The following is a 17,755-nucleotide window of genomic DNA, read 5'->3' on the forward strand; positions in this document are numbered from 1 at the left end:
ATTGTTTGCTTACAGGGGAGGGCGATTCCTCTAAGCTACCTTGGCAGCCAGACTCCTAACAGGTGCTTTGCAAATAATCAATCCCTGGGCTTCCGGGATCGGTGAGCTGCTTCTACTCTCCACCTGGCAACAAGCGCAGGAAGGGCAGCTGCTGAAGACAACTCCTAAAGTCGGTTTGGACAGAGAGAGAGACAGTGTGTGTTGGTCATTCCATGGCTTCCCTCTGAGCACAGTCCTGGATACAGCATCTCATGAGGAAGAGCAATAAACAGGGGACTTAAAAGAGGATATACACCCGGAACTCCTAAGCAAGCAGGTATGCGGTGTGAAAAAGGAAGAATGAACTGGATAGTTTAGCGAGGTCTCCTGGAAGGGTGGGCGGAGAGCATGAGGTTTTTGCTTGTTACTCCTTCGCAAAGGAGCTGGTGTCTGCTGTGTTGGTAAAGGCGAAAAACAACAACACCTAAGTAACTTGCGGGAGCAGCTATTAAGTTAGGTCTCATGTGTTTTTGGAGAAGGGAGATTTGAGTCCTACAGAGTTAAGGAGAGGAACGAAGGATGGAAGAATACAGGCTGCTGGAGAGGAAAGTGATGTGACCCAGTTGTAAAATAGGTAGGGGACCCTGCACCTTTAATAGTTGTGTCAAAAGCAGAAGTTGTGTTGCTGGCCTTCTCTGCAATTGTAAAAGGCATCTATGCTACATATTCTTATAATCCATCACCCTAGGGGGAGGCTTTTTAATGGATTAGAATCACAGCTTCCCCCCTCCCTGCCTTTCCCCATTTGCTTGGTTGGCTCTTGTGCTTTTAAAGCTGGCAGAAATTCAACAGGTTGGGCAAACTTTCCCTATCGCTGCATCAGTTCCTGTCACAGACATTTAGAGACAGATTACGAGAAAACTCCTGACTGAAAAGTGCGGTGTCTCTAAAGCGGGTGGGCATAGTCCAGGATTTTCTCTGGAAATGAATGGGTGGCATGGGAACATGACTCCAAGATGGTTTGATGGCCTTATGAATATATTTTTAAAAAAATAATCCTGACTTACGGCTCCTTAATTAATATTTATTTTATCATTCCTTTCATGTGACAACTTTCCTCCAAGGAGCTAAAAAGTGGTTTGCCAAGTTCTCCCCAACCTAATTTCACCCTCCCAACAACCCTGTGAGGGAGGTTAAGCTGAGAGATGGTGGCTGGCCCCATGTCACCCAGTGAGTTTCATGGCTGAGTGGGCATTTGAACCCTGCCCTTCCAGATCTCAGCCCAGCACTCAAACCCCTGCACTGTATGTTACACCCTCCTCTCTTTGTAGAGGACCCAAGAGTCTCTGCTTCCTTTGGTTTCTATATAGCCCTCTAACTCACCATAAAGGTGGGGTTCTAAATAAACAAGGTAATATAATCTTATCTGCAATTTCCTGTGTGGCACCTAACGTACCTGGCAGGCTTGGGTTGGACAGGCAGTGAAACAGGAGTGGCTGTTTTCTCAAGGAAGTCCACCACAATCTTGTAAAGTACTATTTCCTTCACTCTTCTGGAGAAACACAAGCAGAACAATCTCATTATACTATTCCCCCACTCTTCTTGCATGCTTTAGGAACTGTGGCCGTACAAAGGGATGCCCCCCGATTCAACCGAGGAGATGCACCTGCAGCTGTGAAAGGACGCCCTTCTTTAAACTGGTGGCTTCCTCCTCACCTCCCTGGGAAAGCAATTTCCACCCACTGCATAACAGGAAAATCAGCCTGCAGAAGATATGTTCAGATGTGACCCTGTCACACATCTGAATGGCTGAGATCTAAGAAGCTGAGCAGGTAAAAAGAGGACATGTGCTCCTGTTCATTGGATGAAAATCCCAGTGCTTAATTTTGAAAGCTGATTGGCTAAGAAGAATCGGCAACCTTAAACCCTTCCTTGGATAAAAGGAGGAAAGATTTCATAATGCTAATTTACCAGTCAGCAGGGATGCACTGTTCATCCTCATAGGCTAAGAACAGAATATTATTTCACTGGTTGATTGGCTAGAGAGTCTGGCCGGCATGGGATTTTAATTTCTTCTTCATTCATTGGGTCTGCTTAAGGCACTTGTTCCAGGAACTGACAGACTGCCATTGGCCAAGGACTGTGGAAATTTCCACCTTTGGGGTGACTTAGACCCTCAAAGCTGACACATTATTTGCTTTAACCAAGTACTTCCCACTGCTCAATCACTTAAGGAAAGTAATAAAGCCAGAGACATTTCCCAGTTGTTTATTCACAGAAAATAGCAATCATCCTAGCAGATAACTGGGGCAGAATATTCTCATTGCCTAGGTGAGGATAACTTCTGACGTCTGGCCCGTAACAGAAGACGACACTTCTCACCAGAAACAACTGGACCTGGGAAAGTTGGAACTCTTTGATTAATCACTTTGAGATGCTTCTACTCTCTCACACAGCCATTTTCTGCAAGTGTGGGAAAGTGTCTGCAAGTGGAAGGACGAGTAGTGGTTTCTCCAAATGAACTTCTGGGAAGAAGGTTTTGGCTTTGTGAATGTGTAGGAGGTGTATTTCCTTTTTGTAAGAAAATAATTGTCTGAAGCTGCAAAAAAGAGGATTGCACAGACTGGCAGAAGACGTCAGAGAAAGAACAACTGTTCTCGAGATGTGCCTTGAAAGGTTACCTGGCAAGACAAGATAATATTATGCACTGTTCCACAAACTCAACAAGAGAACCTAGGAGATTTATGCTCTTGGGTGCTGTTTTTTAAGCCCAATAGGCTCAACCCCCAACCAGAGAGCCCAGCTTGTATTATTCTCACTGTTCTAACCTTCTAGACCTCCCTGTCCACCCAAGTGTCACCCAGCTTGCTGGTTCCCTTTAGTCTTTGCCTACTAAGCAAGAGTTTCCTCCTGCCCCACATTCTGCTAATCTCGTCATCCCACATAAAGATTGCAGAGTCCAGTTGCATACAAGAGAGCTGACAGCCCAACTAGAGATTTGTTCCACAGGCTCTTAGTTTCAAATGAATTTCCCATAATTTCCACCAGTGGGAACAAAGACAATTCACAAACTGAAGTGGGTGACAGCTCAAGTAGGTTTCTTTTGTTTGTAGAGGTGGCACAACCTTGAATTATGATTCAAGGAGATGCTAGAGTAACAGGCAAACAGTTGTGTGGCCACCAGCTCTAGCACTGGTTAGTACAACTGGTACTTTGGGTATTTGTTTTGCATTTTACGGCTGTTCCCCATCCACCCCCGGACATATTTTTTGAGCAGTGATTACCAGGATAACTACCGTTACTCATACCTTTGGATGTAGATCATATTGTGTTTAGGGTTAAAAGGGTTTTAGAATCAAATTATACTCTTCGTGAGGCTGAGATTTGGAATCTAGGGGCGCCAACACTATTTTGACATGTACCATGAAAACAGGTTGCCTATATGATAGTTCCCATGAATGTAAATAGAGAGCAGGTGATAAGGAGTTATGGATGTGGTAAACTGAGATGCAGAGTCAACTTTAGGCTTCTCTGGACAAGGGGTGGAAGGAGGTCGTGAGTCCCGGTATCGAGCATTAGAATAATCCTGTGTACCATCAGGGTTTAGAAAGTGAAACTAAGGCAGTTAGGCCACCTGAAAACGGTGAAAGTTATGGTTGAACTAGCCACTGGGGCTGTCCCATGAACAAATCATTCTTTATCTCTATGCCCTGAACAGCTTCAGAGGCTAAAATCCACACACAGAAATTCTGTTAAAGAGGCAGGAGCAGGGCACGCTGTTTCTTTTTCGACATGACAGAAGAATTTTAGGTCAAGGATGCAAGATTATATGGCTGCATACCCAGAGGGTTTGGAAAGGCCCACTCTGGTTACAGGGTAGAGTTGTGGGTACTGTATAATTTAATGCCCTTTCCCCAAAGGCCATGGCAGGTTCCCAGGTCCTCTGCTTGGAGAGCGAAGAGCCGTATGCTAAAGTAACGGAATCGAACCCTGAATTTTATTATTGTGAGGGTCAGCGGGTAGCCCTCGAAGCGCTGCTCGCTAAAGGCGAAGAGGCGTTTAAGGAGTGCGTCTCCCAGGAAAAGCTGCGCCCCTTTCTGTCAGATGGAGAGCTGCAGGAACTGAAGGCAGCTGTAGAAGACTCGCGGGCTCCCTCGCCAGCTGGAATTGGCAATGGTGGCCACGGGGGCAAGGGATCAAGCCTCAGCTACTGGCCTGGACGTTCGGACGAGCCTACCCCAGAGCTGGAGCTAGGGTGGCCAGAGAACAGCGTTTGGAAAGGGATTACCCGTGTGGAGGTCTATACCCACCCACCAGGAGAGGGAGCGCCCCACATCAAGGAGCTGGTGCGAAGATACATCCAGCAAGCCAACAAGGTACTGAGGACAGGTAGCAGCATCCTTCTAGATGTTGTGGATATGGAGGAGGATAGCCACATTAGCCAAAGGTGCACTTCTAAAACATACATTTCCACATAATTACTTCACAACAACCCCCGCTCTCTTTCTCTTTTTATCTCTCATCTCTCTCAAAATTGCCCCCCTATATTGTGAGTGTGATTTGTGATCCACAGTAAAAAAAGGATCAAAAACAATGGCACAAATAGTATTGATTCTCAGTGTGCTTCAAGGAAGCTCTATCTTCGGGAAATTAAATTAAAACACCACCACTTGGGAGAACTTTTCTGCTGCAGCTCAACTGAGCAGATGCAGACTGTGATCCTATAATCACTAACCTGGGAGTAAGCAGCACTGAACTTGGTAGAGTTACTTTCCAAACTGACACATACAGGATTTTGCTCTAAATTCCGCTCCACTCCACCTCTAGAGAGTTTCCTCAAAACATGTTGAGAGCCATTTTTGTCTGTGCAGGGTTTTATTTATTGTCATCATTCCTATGTTTGTGTTCCCCCTTCACAAAGTGGAGGGAAATTCAGAGCATTTTTACCCTAATCAATTTCCTTGGAAGTGAGAGGATGGGAGATTTATGGTGCTCTGTACTGGTGTATTTACAGATTTACAGGTTCAGCAAGTAGGACAGAGGTCAGAAGCAAACATGCAGTCCATCTTAGTATTATAATCAAGTCTAAGTATTTCTTTCCAGCTGCACACACACACACACGGCATCAATTTCAGTACCAACATACTACCACCCAAATTAAGAAATCTCACTAAATTAAATACAAAAATCAAATCCATACAAGGTTAAAATGGCAGTTTAGTGAAAGAAATTGTATTTTGGTTTTTAGATTCAAGATGGGGAACCTGTTGACCTGCAGGTGGACCACAACTCCCATCAGCCCTGGTCATTAGCCATGTTGGCTTGGGCTGATGGACGCTGGAGTCAAAAAACACCTGAAGGGCCAGATTCCCCAACACTGCTTTAGACAATGCACATATATGTTACAGCAGGCACCATCTTAAAAGAGGCATTCTCTCCTGTGTGAGAGTGAAGAGGGGGATGCTTTTTAATATATGAATCTGATCGATCAGTCACTTAAGGGGTTGCAACACCAGTACAAATGGACGTAACTGGCATTCCAGATGCTTGAATTAACCATTTTCTTTGTAAGCCCACCTTGGAAAGAAATCTCAAATTTCCTTCTTCAGTAAGCAACCAGAAGGGAGGCTCACGAGGGAGGGGGAAGACTCAGAACAAAAGCTAGCGATATATTTGCTCATTCAACAGTAAGGATGCAAATCGAGTCACTGTGCATACAATGCACACACCTGACTTGGCTCTCATCACTGTTGATTTGGGGGTATTTAATTCTGAAAGCAAAATTGCATGACTTCTGTCTAGTTATATATCCCACAAGCCAGACTGTTTGTCCTCCAGGTGATTGCCATTGTCATGGATGTTTTCACGGACCCCGACATCCTCTTAGATCTGTATGATGCAGCACTCAGGCGCCGAGTCCCCGCCTACATCATTCTCAGCAGAGAGCATCTTGCCTCCTTCCTCACCATGGCTGAGAAAACGTGCCTTAATGTCCGCCACACAGAGGTGAGATGGGGAGGGCTTTGGTTCTGTGCAGGTCTCTCCACCCCCAGAGGCAGAGGCAGCTGCATCTCAGTTGACTCTCACCTCCTGTGCTTTCCAAAAAACAAGGAATCACTAGCAGACTTTGCTAAAATAATAGGGGCAAAGGTTGGTTTGTGGTGCCTTTGGAATGAGGTCCCCAAGGAGATGCATAAGAAAGGGCACTGCCATCATCATTATTATTATTTAGATACACAGTGCAAACCTGTATAGTCTACTCAGAAGTGAGACATGCAGAATTCAATGGGGCATACCCTTAGGTAACTGGGTACAGGATTGCAGCCTCAAAAGAAGCAGCAGCAGCAGCAAAGCAGGTATTTTTCAATGGGTTGGGGGGGAATTCTAGGACCAGTTCCTTACTCAAGTTGGGTTTTTGTAAGTGGGATGCAAGCACTCCTTTTGCCCAGAAGGAGTGCAGGAAAACAGTGGAAGATAGGAGTGCCTGACGTGCTCTGGTCCATGGGGTCACGAAGAGTCGGACACGACTGAACAATGAAGTGCAGGGGAAATGTAGTGGCCGTTTCTATATAATTGTTCAACCCCTTTTTAGAATCTGAGAGTCCGAGTCATCCGGGGTTGCACTTTTCAAAGCAGACAGCAGAAGCAGGTCACAGGGACCGTGAAGGAGAAATTTGTCCTGGTTGACGGGGAAGTCGTGATCACTGGCAGCTACAGGTAAGGAGTTCTCCTTTTTCTTCTTAAAGAGCATTTTTGCAGTGCGTGAGCTGCTGCAAATGGAGCAAAGCTTTAAAGAGTCACACCTGCACTCTTTGATTCTCAGGGTGCCTCTGGACCCATGTGGGACTCAGAGGCACTTTGGAGAAGGGACTGGGGGGGGGGGGATTTGATTCAGTTTGCATTGAAAGTCAAACTTACCTAATTTGCCCTTTCCAAAACACGTGAACCAAAACACAGGCAGCCTTCAAAATTCACACTCCTCTGAATTTTCCCCAGACAGTAATGTATACAAAAATTGCACATTGTACTGCAAAGTGTGTAGATAAATGCAGGCATTTGGGGGAAATAAGATATAAGAATGCATTACATTAGGCAAAACGTTTTTGCAAAAATGTGTACATCAGGCAAAATTGCACACAAAAATGTGTATATTGAGATACATTTGCACTTAAATTCTAATGAATCTTCATAAGGACTTTAATAAACATAAACATAATAAACTGTTGTAAACTAAGAGGCTGACAGATTCACCCATCACCACTCCGAGAAGCTAAAGTTGGCAGCTGCGACTGTTCCGAGCTTTGCTCCATTTGCAGAAGTGAGCCTGCTGTAGAAAATGCATGGAGGGGACTGAAGGCTACTTTGGCACTGTTGCTTGGGAAAGGGAAGGGGCTACAAGGCCCTGCACCTATGCCTTGTGGTTTGGCCTTAGTGGCTGCACTGGAGAAAGTGTCCCCATCATGCCTCTGGAGTGAGGAACCTTTGGCCCTCCGGAAGTTCCTGAACTACTGCTCCATTGGTTATGCTTGCTAAGGCTGATGGGAATTGTATGTGGAGGGCCAAAGGTTTCCTACATCTGCTCTGAGTGTATTACTCCAAGATTGGAAGCTGCCTGAGACCATGTTTTGGCTTCCGCACTTTGCCTCTTTCAAGTTAAGGGGAGCCACAGAGTACGGCTTGTCCATGGGCCCTTAAAATCTGGAGCTGGCATGGATGTTGCACCCTCCCCCATTTCTTTCCTGGAATAATTGCATCTCATTCTATTTTCATGCTACATACTCAGCTCCTGTTCCCCCTATAATTACTCACAGTGAAGACTGCCAGACTCGGTAGAAAACTAGAGTTACCACCTTTTGTAGAGGCAGCCTCTGTTTCTTTAACGAGCCACATGACAGGCAAGAATACAACAAGCGATGCTTTTTGACAGCACACTGCTGGGGAACGCTGCCTCTGTTCCGTTTCTGCCTGTCATACACATGTTTAATGTGTTAAAGAGCCTCTCTTTGCATGGCAGAAAAGATGGCATCCCATATAGGAGATGGATCTCTGTGACTACAACCTCCCACACGAGGGGTTGATGCATGTCTTGGGGCACGAAATACCTGCCACCGACAAAGCGTCCTTCTCCCAGGGACTTCAAATTACATCATATGATTGTTTGTTTCAGTGCAACTTTAGTATTTGTTTTGATGTGACTGGAAATACGGCCTTTTCTGCTTTAGTTCTCCGTTGTCAGCAGAGAGAGCCTGAGACGGTGCTGAAATTAGCTGGATTTTGGCCAGGGATTTGGGATTATTACTTGACAGGACTCCTTCCTAATTGCTTCCAGGACTTGCTGGCATCCATTAGCAGATTTCCTAGAGAGTGACAACTCAGCCGTAGATCAATCTTTAGTTTCAGCAGAAACTGATTCATTTCCTAGTTTCTTCCACATTCCACTCAGCTCTAGACCACAGATGGTGTTTAAGAGCCCTAAGAGCCCAGGAATTAAGGCACTGTATCTCATTTCTCAAGGACACAGTGGTGGCTGCTGCCCATTGGAGCTGGTTGCACATCAAAGTGCAAGTAGATAAATAGGTTCTGCTCCAGCGGGAAGGTAAACGGCGTTTCCGTGGGCTGCTCTGGTTCTCCAGAAGCGGCTTAGTCATGCTGTATGCCGGCTCCCTCGGCCAGTAAAGCGAGATGAGCGCCACAACCCCAGAGTCGGTCACTGGACCTAATGGTCAGGGGTCTCTTTACCTTTTACTAAAGAGGAGGAAGCTGACAGTCAGGACCAACATCTGGGGTTGTTGTATATAGGCAGGCAGACAGCGGGGAACTGGCTGAGGGGAGGCTGAGTTTGGTGAGACAGTACCACATTCGCCCAACACTGCTGCCTGGTCTTCTATATATGGTGATACTTCCGCAATGTGTTGTTCTCCTTGCTTCTGTAACGTCATCAAAGTGATGTCACCACCTGTGACCTCAAGAGGCTTAAACTGGAAGTCCTCCATGGAATCTGCCAATGAGCTTTTGGCATCCATTGTGATGCTGTTGCTTAAGCAGCCATCAAATTCTGCTAGGCTGATGCCCAACGTTCATTCTATCCCTTGAGTGGGTCGGAGTTGCAGAGTTGCTGTGGATTTATTGGTACTACGTGCTTTGTAGACAGAGAAACACAAGAGTTAGGACCTGGTTTTGGAGCTTTGTGTACTGAGTTACTGAAGCTCAAAAAAAAACCCAGCTGACACTGACTTTCTGGGAATCCCATGCAGATCAAGCAAAATATTTGTTTTGAAGCTGCAGGGCATGGAGCATCTCCACTGGAGGCCAGACAGTCCTAAGGACTTTTGAGTTATGCGTTCATCAGTGAGGACTTACATTTCTGGAACTAGGAGATCTAAAGCTGTCTCTGTTATTTGCTCCTGGAAAGAAAGCTGCTATTTGGGAAGCACAGACTGATTTGACATTGTAACACATTTCCAAAGCTAAGCAAGCTTCCTCTGTGTAAGATTCCTGTATCTCAAGAAAAGCCAGATCTACAAAATGCAAGGAATCTGGTTTAGTGATAAATAAAGTCAAGCTGGGTAGTAGTACTATTGGTTTTTGAAAACCACATGGTAGAGGTTCCACATCAACCACGTGGTTAAGAGCTTCCTTTGAAAGAAGAGAAAGCTGGGATCCAACCTGTTGAAAAAACAAGTTTCTGCGTTTCAGAAAACCTACAGCCACCAGCTGAGAATTTTTTTTCTTTTCTGGGACCAGGAAATCAAGACTATTCATTTTACTGGAAAACAGGGCTTGAAAAACAAGACAACTCTACTTCTGAATTCTCTGAAGCCACAAAAAAGAGAGGTGGAGAAATAAAATAAAACAGCTGGTGGAGAGGATTTTAGAAAGTCACGAGCATCTTCAATTCTGTTACTTAGGAAAGAACTCTCTTATTCTCAAGCGGCAAGTGATGAAGCATCCTTTGCACTTGGGCCTTGTATATCTTCTGGTCTGTGGGCTGCCCTCCATATTTTCCAAGGAATGCTACTTTTGTGACATCACTGCCTCAGCCAAATGCCCAGCCACCAAGATGAGTTGTGCCGAAGATGAAGACTGCTTTGTGGGTCAAGGAGCTGCTTTGGGAGTATCAATGATCCAAAACAAGGGTTGTACTCGCTCCATCAACTGTGGCAAAGAGCAACCTGTTGCCCACATGGGGGTAACCTACAGTTTGGTCACCAACTGCTGCCAGGGGAATTTGTGCAATGCAGCTCAGTTCCTGAAAGCCCCTCCTCTTTTCCTCCAGCTTGCCCTCCCCACCATTCTTGTGCTGGGTCTCCTCTGACTTTGCAAACAATAAAATCTTTCACATGCTTTTGAATGTTGAGTCCTTGTGCCTGTGGTGTGATGGTGCGTCCCAACCCAGAAATGACTGCATCTAGGCAGTTGTGTGAAAAAGAATGGTGTATCTCACTTCTCCCTTACACTAATAATTCAGCTGCACTATTGGGATGCCAAAAAGAGTTACCCGAGAATTCTCTAGCACAGCACAATCCATCCTGAACATGTAGATACCATGTTTATGGCTCGGTCCTCTGTGTCCATTAAGACATCACAGTTTGTTCCCTGTGATGGCTGCAGCAGATTGCTGTGTGGAACGATGCCACCTCTGCAGTCTCCCAAGTTCAGGCACAATTTCTCCTCGTCGCTTTTTGATGGCAATGAATCACGCAGCCTGCAATAATCCTAATTCTCTGCCTCCCGGAGTTTGGCTTGGTGGATTTATCCTCTGCCCTACCAGCTGCACGCTTCTTCCTCCCTGGGTTCAGTTTTGCACTCTGAACCTCTTTGTATGCAGCCTTCCGTGAGGGTCTGATTGAGGTCTGCGCATCTCACGAGAAGGAGGAAGTCCCTTGCTTTTTAGAATACATGGGACTGGAGTACCACATGGGGCAGGGTCTCTCAGGAGACATACATGTGTGCAACTCTAATTCTTATGTGAGCAGATGGCAAGACAACAGTGAAAAGCTTGCCTTTCTAAAATAATATTTTATTGGTTTTCCAAAAATAACAAAATAACAAAAAACAAAAACCCAACAATACAAAAACAAAGCAAAACAAACTGACTTCCCTCCAGTCCCTTCCCTGGTTCCATTATTTGTCAACATGCTGCACGTCCATTATTAAATTATAACATATTTAAATCACTATTATCCATTCATTGTAAAATTACATTTTAAACCCTGCTAATGCATTAACCTGTGTACAATGCTTCTGTATATATGCAATAAACTAAAGAAGATTGGCAAGTTAAATTAATGGAATATGCTGAAATGGCAAAACGGACAATGACATTAAGAAGCAGAGACGACAAAGAATTGAAAAGCTTGCCTTATAAACACGTCCAGCCCATTGGTTCATCCAGCTCAGCTGCTTTACAACATTTCAGGCACAAGACTTTTCTATCACTTGCTACCTGGTTCTTCAAACAGATATACAGTACTGAAGCTGGCCAAACAGGACTTCTGCTTGCTAATGTTCTCGTCCAAAATTTTACCTGTGCTGAGGGTAATTTCCTTCAATCTCTGGGCACAACTGGATCATACTAAGAAAACACACAACCGCATTTTAAGTTGGCGCCTGTCACTCACACGGGTCCACTCCACACTAGCACCTCAGAATTGAGGATAAAGTTTTGGGCGTGCATCAGGGAGCACCGCACACAATACTGTACACCCTTTGGGAAATTACTTGAGATGCGAAGATAAGTGTGAAAGGCCAGGATCAAGTTGCACAGAAAAGGTGCAGAGTCCCCACCCCATTTCATGGGCAGTTTAACAATGAGTTGGATAAACAATGAGATGTGTGGTTGGTTTTTAGTTAATCCTCCCTAAGGACCAAAGACAAGCCTTCCCGGATCAGACAAAAGGTGTGTCTGATCTCACATCCCTTTTCCCACAGTGGCAAGTCAAACCCTTCTGGGAAGCCTGGCAACCCATTATGAAGGCTACAGCCCTCACCTGTTTCCCCCCAAGCAGATTGAAAGCCCTACTTCCTCTGAACATGGAGGTTCTCTTCAGCTATGACTGCGAATAATTCTGGTAGACTTTTCCTCCATGAGGAAAAGTCCATGAGACCTTCCATGAGACCTTCCATAAGTCCATGAGACCTTCCAAACTGTTGCTGGACTACGATTCCTGGATTTTTGGGGAGGCCACAGTGAGAACTGGATGCTGGACCAGATGGGCCATTGGCCCATTCTATGTTCCCATCATCCTGGACCATTGGCCATTCGGGCTGAGGCTGATGGGACTTTGAGTCCAACAATATCTGGAGGGCCACAGGGCTGTTTTTTGTTTTAAAGCCATCTGAGCTAATAGCCATCACCGCACCCTATGGCACTGAATTCTACAAATCAATTGTGCATTGGGTGAAGACATACTTATGCCTGTCTGTCTTGAATCTACCGTACTTCTCATTCATTTCACTGGGTGACTGAGTTCTAGCATCACGAAAGAGGGGGGAAAATTATTACCCACACCTTACATAATTTTGTAAATCTCCGCTATGTTCCTCCTAGTTACCTTTTTTCTAACCTCTCTTTTTCTAACTTCTAATTTCTACCCATCTTTTTTCTAATATCTGTATTGCTAGTTATAGCTCTTTGTAGCACTGAGGTTCGGTATAGCAAAATCAATGCAGTGACGTGGCTGGAACGCTGGGTTTGGATGTGGGGAAAACATGTCTAAGTTATTCCCATTTGGCCATGAAGCTCATGGCTTGGCAGGCTGATACCTAAGCTTAATCTACCTCACAGGTTGTTTTGAAGATTAAATGAGGAATTTCTATGTATGTTGCCACAATACTTTAGAAGCATTTTGCCTCCTAAACAGTGTTACTGAAACCATTACAGACCACAGCTGAGTTGGGGTGCGGACCATGTTTGAATGCTAAAATATCTTCATGTAGAAAACCAGCATATCAGGAAAGAGAGGCTGCAACCCTTCTCCCTGACATCTACTTTCCATGTCCTGTTGCTGTTTATTATATGTCATAAACGTGGGGGTTACTCGTGCGCAAGTTGGTGCCACTCCTGGATAGGTTGCCTTGTTAAACCTTTTCTGTCTGGACAGCCCTACACTTCGTGGCTGTTCAGTCGCTAGCAGAATCCGTCAGTGGGCGTTTCTTAAACCTTTTCCAGCATAAAAGCTGTTTGACGCCAAGTCTCCTCCTACTCTCCCTGCGCGGAAGTCTTCTGCGCAGGGAGGGTGTGGGTAGCGGAGGACCCGTGCTCTCCTCGCTGGTCTCCGGCGGAGAGTCCTGGAGCCCTCTCGCCGATTCCCCCATCTGCCCCCCTTCATCCCTGGTGTTACGCTGATTTCCTTCCCCAGCTGATGAGCTCCCTCTCTCCCTGCTGGGCCCTTCTCCAGCATCATTTGGGAGCCTTCCCTCTGCCTCTGGCTCCGATGTCAGTTCCCTGACATCCTATATATATATTGAAGAGCTTTCAGTTCTGAGGTAGCTGGTACAGTCCAGAAACGGTTTTTTCACGTTATAAGTTAAGAGTGGTGCTAGCATCTTCCTATCCCTTACAAGTGTTCTGGGCCTAGATACAAAAGGCCTTTCGCTTCATAAATTTGCTACAGGGCGATGACAAGCATGTACAAAGTCAAGCACCTCTTGAATCCAGTCAGATTATCTTGAATCCAGATTATCTGGATTATCCGGCGCGCGCAGTTATACCCATCTTTTAGATTTAGGGGAGCTAGTCTCAAACGTTTGTTGGGGGAGATCTAGGTTTGGGTTTTTTTTTGTGGGGGAAGTTATTTGTCCTGTTTTCAAGCTTTTTATGATGGAGGACCTCTGTAGCCACCCCCAACGACACGATCTCAAGATGGAAGGGGAGGGAACAGCTGCAGTCGCTTGCGATTCCTGCGCAATGTTTGCCATCTTGCCAAAGGTTGCAGGCAGCTTTACCTGCAGCAATTGCATGTTGATTGCCCTTTTAAAAGACAAAGTCCAGCAACTGGAGGAACGTGTAGCTACGCTCCAAAGAATTAGAGAGCTGGAGCTCTTCTTGGAAGCAACAGAGCACACCGTCCCCACCAAGGAGGAGACAGGGGACTCCCCTGAGAAGGAGGATAGTTCACCAACACAGGAGCCAGATATATGGAGAAACGTGACTCAAAGAAGTAGGAGGCCCAGGGTTCACTCTGATTGTTTAGAAATACACAATCGCTTTGAGGTCCTCTCCCCTAGCATGGAAGACGAAGAGCAGACTCCATTTGAGGATCTCTCCCTCATTACAGTCGATCAGGTACATGAAGACGAGCAGCAAAGTCAGTCCTCAGGGAATGTGCAGGCGACCTTGGAACGGACAGCTCACGGAAGAACCCCGACCAAACCTAAGAGGAGGCGTGTAGTGGTGATAGGGGATTCCCTACTGAGGGGAACAGAAGCAGTGATCTGTGGGCCTGACAAGATGTCTCGGGAAGTGTGCTGTCTCCCCGGGGCTAAGATCCAAGATGTAACTGAACGACTACAGGGAATCATAAAACCCACTGACGAATATCCCTTCCTCTTGGTTCATGTGGGAACAAATGACACTGCAAGCAATAGCCTCCAGAAGATCAAAAGAGACTATGAGGCTCTCGGCAGGAAATTGAAGCAACTAAATGCACAAATTGTCATCTCGTCTGTCCTCCCAGTTGAACGACGTGGCCCAGGGAGAGAGGGGAAAATAGTGGAAGTGAACAGCTGGCTTCGCAAATGGTGTAAACAGGAACGGTTTGGATTCTTAGATCACGGACTGCAGTTTCTTGAAGATGGACTTCTGGCAAGTGATGGGCTGCACCTCACAACGGTTGGGAGAAATGTTTTTGCCAAAAATCTCAGAAACCTCATCAGGAGGGCTTTAAACTGACTAATGTGGGGGAGGGAGACAGTGCTCCTGAAGGTAGGAGTCTATCAATTAATGAAGATGATCATCCAAATGTCATAGACCAAATGGAGCAAACAGCACGCGGACCTAGTGGTGGGAGGAAAAAATCCTTAAATAAGAGCCACGGGGGAATGATTAATGGACTTCAATGTCTGTACACTAATGCGCAAAGCATGGGAAATAAACAAGATGAGCTTGAGCTCTTGGTACAGCAAACTAAATATGACATAATAGGCATCACTGAAACCTGGTGGGATAAGTCCCACGATTGGAATGTAATAATGGGGGGATACAATCTATTTCAGAGAAACAGACCAGACAAGAAAGGAGGAGGAGTGGCTTTATATGTCAGGGATGTGTATACCTGTGAAGAGATCCAAGATTTAGAACCTCAAAGCCAAAGTGAAAGCATTTGGGTCAAAATTAAGGGAGAGAAGAATAACAGAGACCTCATTGTGGGAGTTTACTATAGATCCCCAAGCCAAACGGAGGACATAGATGATGCCTTCCTGGAACAGATGGCCAAGCATGCAAAAGGAAGGGAGATAGTAGTAATGGGGGACTTCAATTACCCGGATATTTGTTGGACGTCAAACTCAGCCAAGAGCATAAGGTCAAACAGATTCCTCAATGGCCTTGCAGACAACTTCATTGTCCAGAAAGTGGGAGAAGCAACAAGAGGAACAGCCATTTTAGATCTGGTCCTAACCAATGTTGATGACCTGGTTAGTGGGGTAGATGTGGAAGGATCATTAGGCGCGAGTGATCATGCTCTTCTGAAGTTTACTATACAGCGGAAAGGAGCAGCCAAGCATACTAGGACTCAATTTCTTGACTTTAAGAAAGCCGACTTCATAAAACTTAGGGAAGTGCTGGGTGAGATCCCATGGACAGCAATACTAAAAGGAAAGGGAGTTCATGATGGCTGGGAGTTTGTTAAGAGGGAGATAGTAAAAGCACAACGTCAGGCAATACCAATGAGACGGAAACATGGAAGGTGCCTAAAGAAGCCAGGGTGGCTATCTAAAGAACTTTTAACTGAATTAAGATTAAAAAAGGATGTGTACAAAAAATGGAAAAGGGGGGAAACCACCAAAGAGGAATTCAAACAAATAGCCAGCACGTGTAGACACAAAGTCAGAAAAGCTAAAGCACAGAATGAACTCAGGCTTGCTAGAGAGGTTAAAAGCAACAAAAAAGGCTTCTATGGGTATGTTCATAGCAAAAGGAAGAACAAAGAAACAGTGGGGTCACTCAGAGGAGAAGATGGTGAAATGCAAACAGGGGACACAGAAAGGGCTGAACTCCTCAATGCCTTCTTTGCCTCAGTCTTCTCCGATAAAGAAAACAATGCCCGACCTGAAGAATTTGGAGCAAATGATTCAGCAAAGGAAACACAGCCCAGAATAACTAAGGAGATAGTACAAGAATACTTGGCTAGTTTAGATGTATTCAAGTCCCCAGGGCCAGATGAACTGCATCCAAGAGTATTAAAAGAACTGGCAGATGTGATCTCAGAACCACTGGCAGTCATCTTTGAGAATTCCTGGAGAACAGGCGAAGTCCCGGCAGACTGGAGGAGGGCAAATGTTGTCCCTATTTTCAAAAAGGGGAAAAGAGAGGACCCAAATAATTACCGCCCAGTCAGTCTGACATCAATACCAGGGAAGATTCTGGAGCAGATCATTAAGCAAACAGTCTGTGAGCACCTAGAAAGGAATGCTGTGATCACCAATAGTCAGCATGGATTTCTGAAAAATAAGTCATGTCAGACTAACCTGATTTCATTTTTTGACAGAATTACAAGCCTGGTAGATGAAGGGAACGCAGTGGATGTAGCCTACCTTGATTTCAGCAAGGCATTTGACAAGGTGCCCCATGATATTCTTGTAAAGAAGCTGGTAAAATGCGGTCTTGACTATGCTACCACTCAGTGGATTTGTAACTGGCTGACTGACCGAACCCAAAGGGTGCTCATCAATGGTTCCTCTTCATCCTGGAGAAGAGTGACTAGTGGGGTGCCACAGGGTTCTGTCTTGGGCCCGGTCTTATTCAACATCTTTATCAACGACTTGGATGATGGACTCAAGGGCATCCTGATCAAATTTGCAGATGACACCAAACTGGGAGGGGTGGCTAACACCCCAGAGGACAGGATCACACTTCAAAACGACCTTGACAGATTAGAGAACTGGGCCAAAACAAACAAGATGAATTTTAACAGGGAGAAATGTAAAGTATTGCACTTGGGCAAAAAAAATGAGAGGCACAAATACAAGATGGGTGACACCTGGCTTGAGAGCAGTACATGTGAAAAGGATCTAGGAGTCTTGGTTGACCACAAACTTGACATGAGCCAACAGTGTGACGCGGCAGCTAAAAAAGCCAATGCAATTCTGGGCTGCATCAATAGGAGTATAGCATCTAGATCAAGGGAAGTAATAGTGCCACTGTATTCTGCTCTGGTCAGACCACACCTGGAGTACTGTGTCCAGTTCTGGGCACCACAATTCAAGAAGGACACTGACAAACTGGAACGTATCCAGAGGAGGGCAACCAAAATGGTCAAAGGCCTGGAAACGATGCCTTATGAGGAACGGCTAAGGGAGCTGGGCATGTTTAGCCTGGAGAAGAGGAGGTTAAGGGGTGATATGATAGCCATGTTCAAATATATAAAAGGATGTCACATAGAGGAGGGAGAAAGGTTGTTTTCTGCTGCTCCAGAGAAGCGGACACGGAGCAATGGATCCAAACTACAAGAAAGAAGATTCCACCTAAACATTAGGAAGAACTTCCTGACAGTAAGAGCTGTTCGACAGTGGAATTTGCTGCCAAGGAGTGTGGTGGAGTCTCCTACTTTGGAGG

General features: G+C 45.5%; 1 protein-coding gene across 2 annotated transcripts in view; it reads left to right on the forward strand.

The window, feature by feature from the left end:
• FAM83E (family with sequence similarity 83 member E) overlaps positions 1-17,755 on the forward strand; it is a 26,760-nt gene continuing 9,005 nt past the window's right edge. The window contains exons 1-5 of one of the 2 annotated variants that reach the window (XM_083472147.1): positions 1-316; positions 1,595-2,160; positions 2,244-4,355; positions 5,818-5,985; positions 6,572-6,696. In XM_083472147.1, the coding sequence (XP_083328273.1) occupies positions 3,903-4,355; positions 5,818-5,985; positions 6,572-6,696 (746 nt within the window). In that variant the 5' untranslated portion in view covers positions 1-316; positions 1,595-2,160; positions 2,244-3,902. The remainder of the gene's footprint in view (positions 317-1,594; positions 2,161-2,243; positions 4,356-5,817; positions 5,986-6,571; positions 6,697-17,755) is intronic. The other variant, XM_083472148.1, reaches the window with a different exon arrangement.

This window comes from Podarcis liolepis (genome assembly GCF_965112155.1).
Source record: "Podarcis liolepis genome assembly, chromosome: 13".
In the NCBI taxonomy this organism is placed as follows: Eukaryota; Metazoa; Chordata; class Lepidosauria; order Squamata; family Lacertidae; genus Podarcis; species Podarcis liolepis.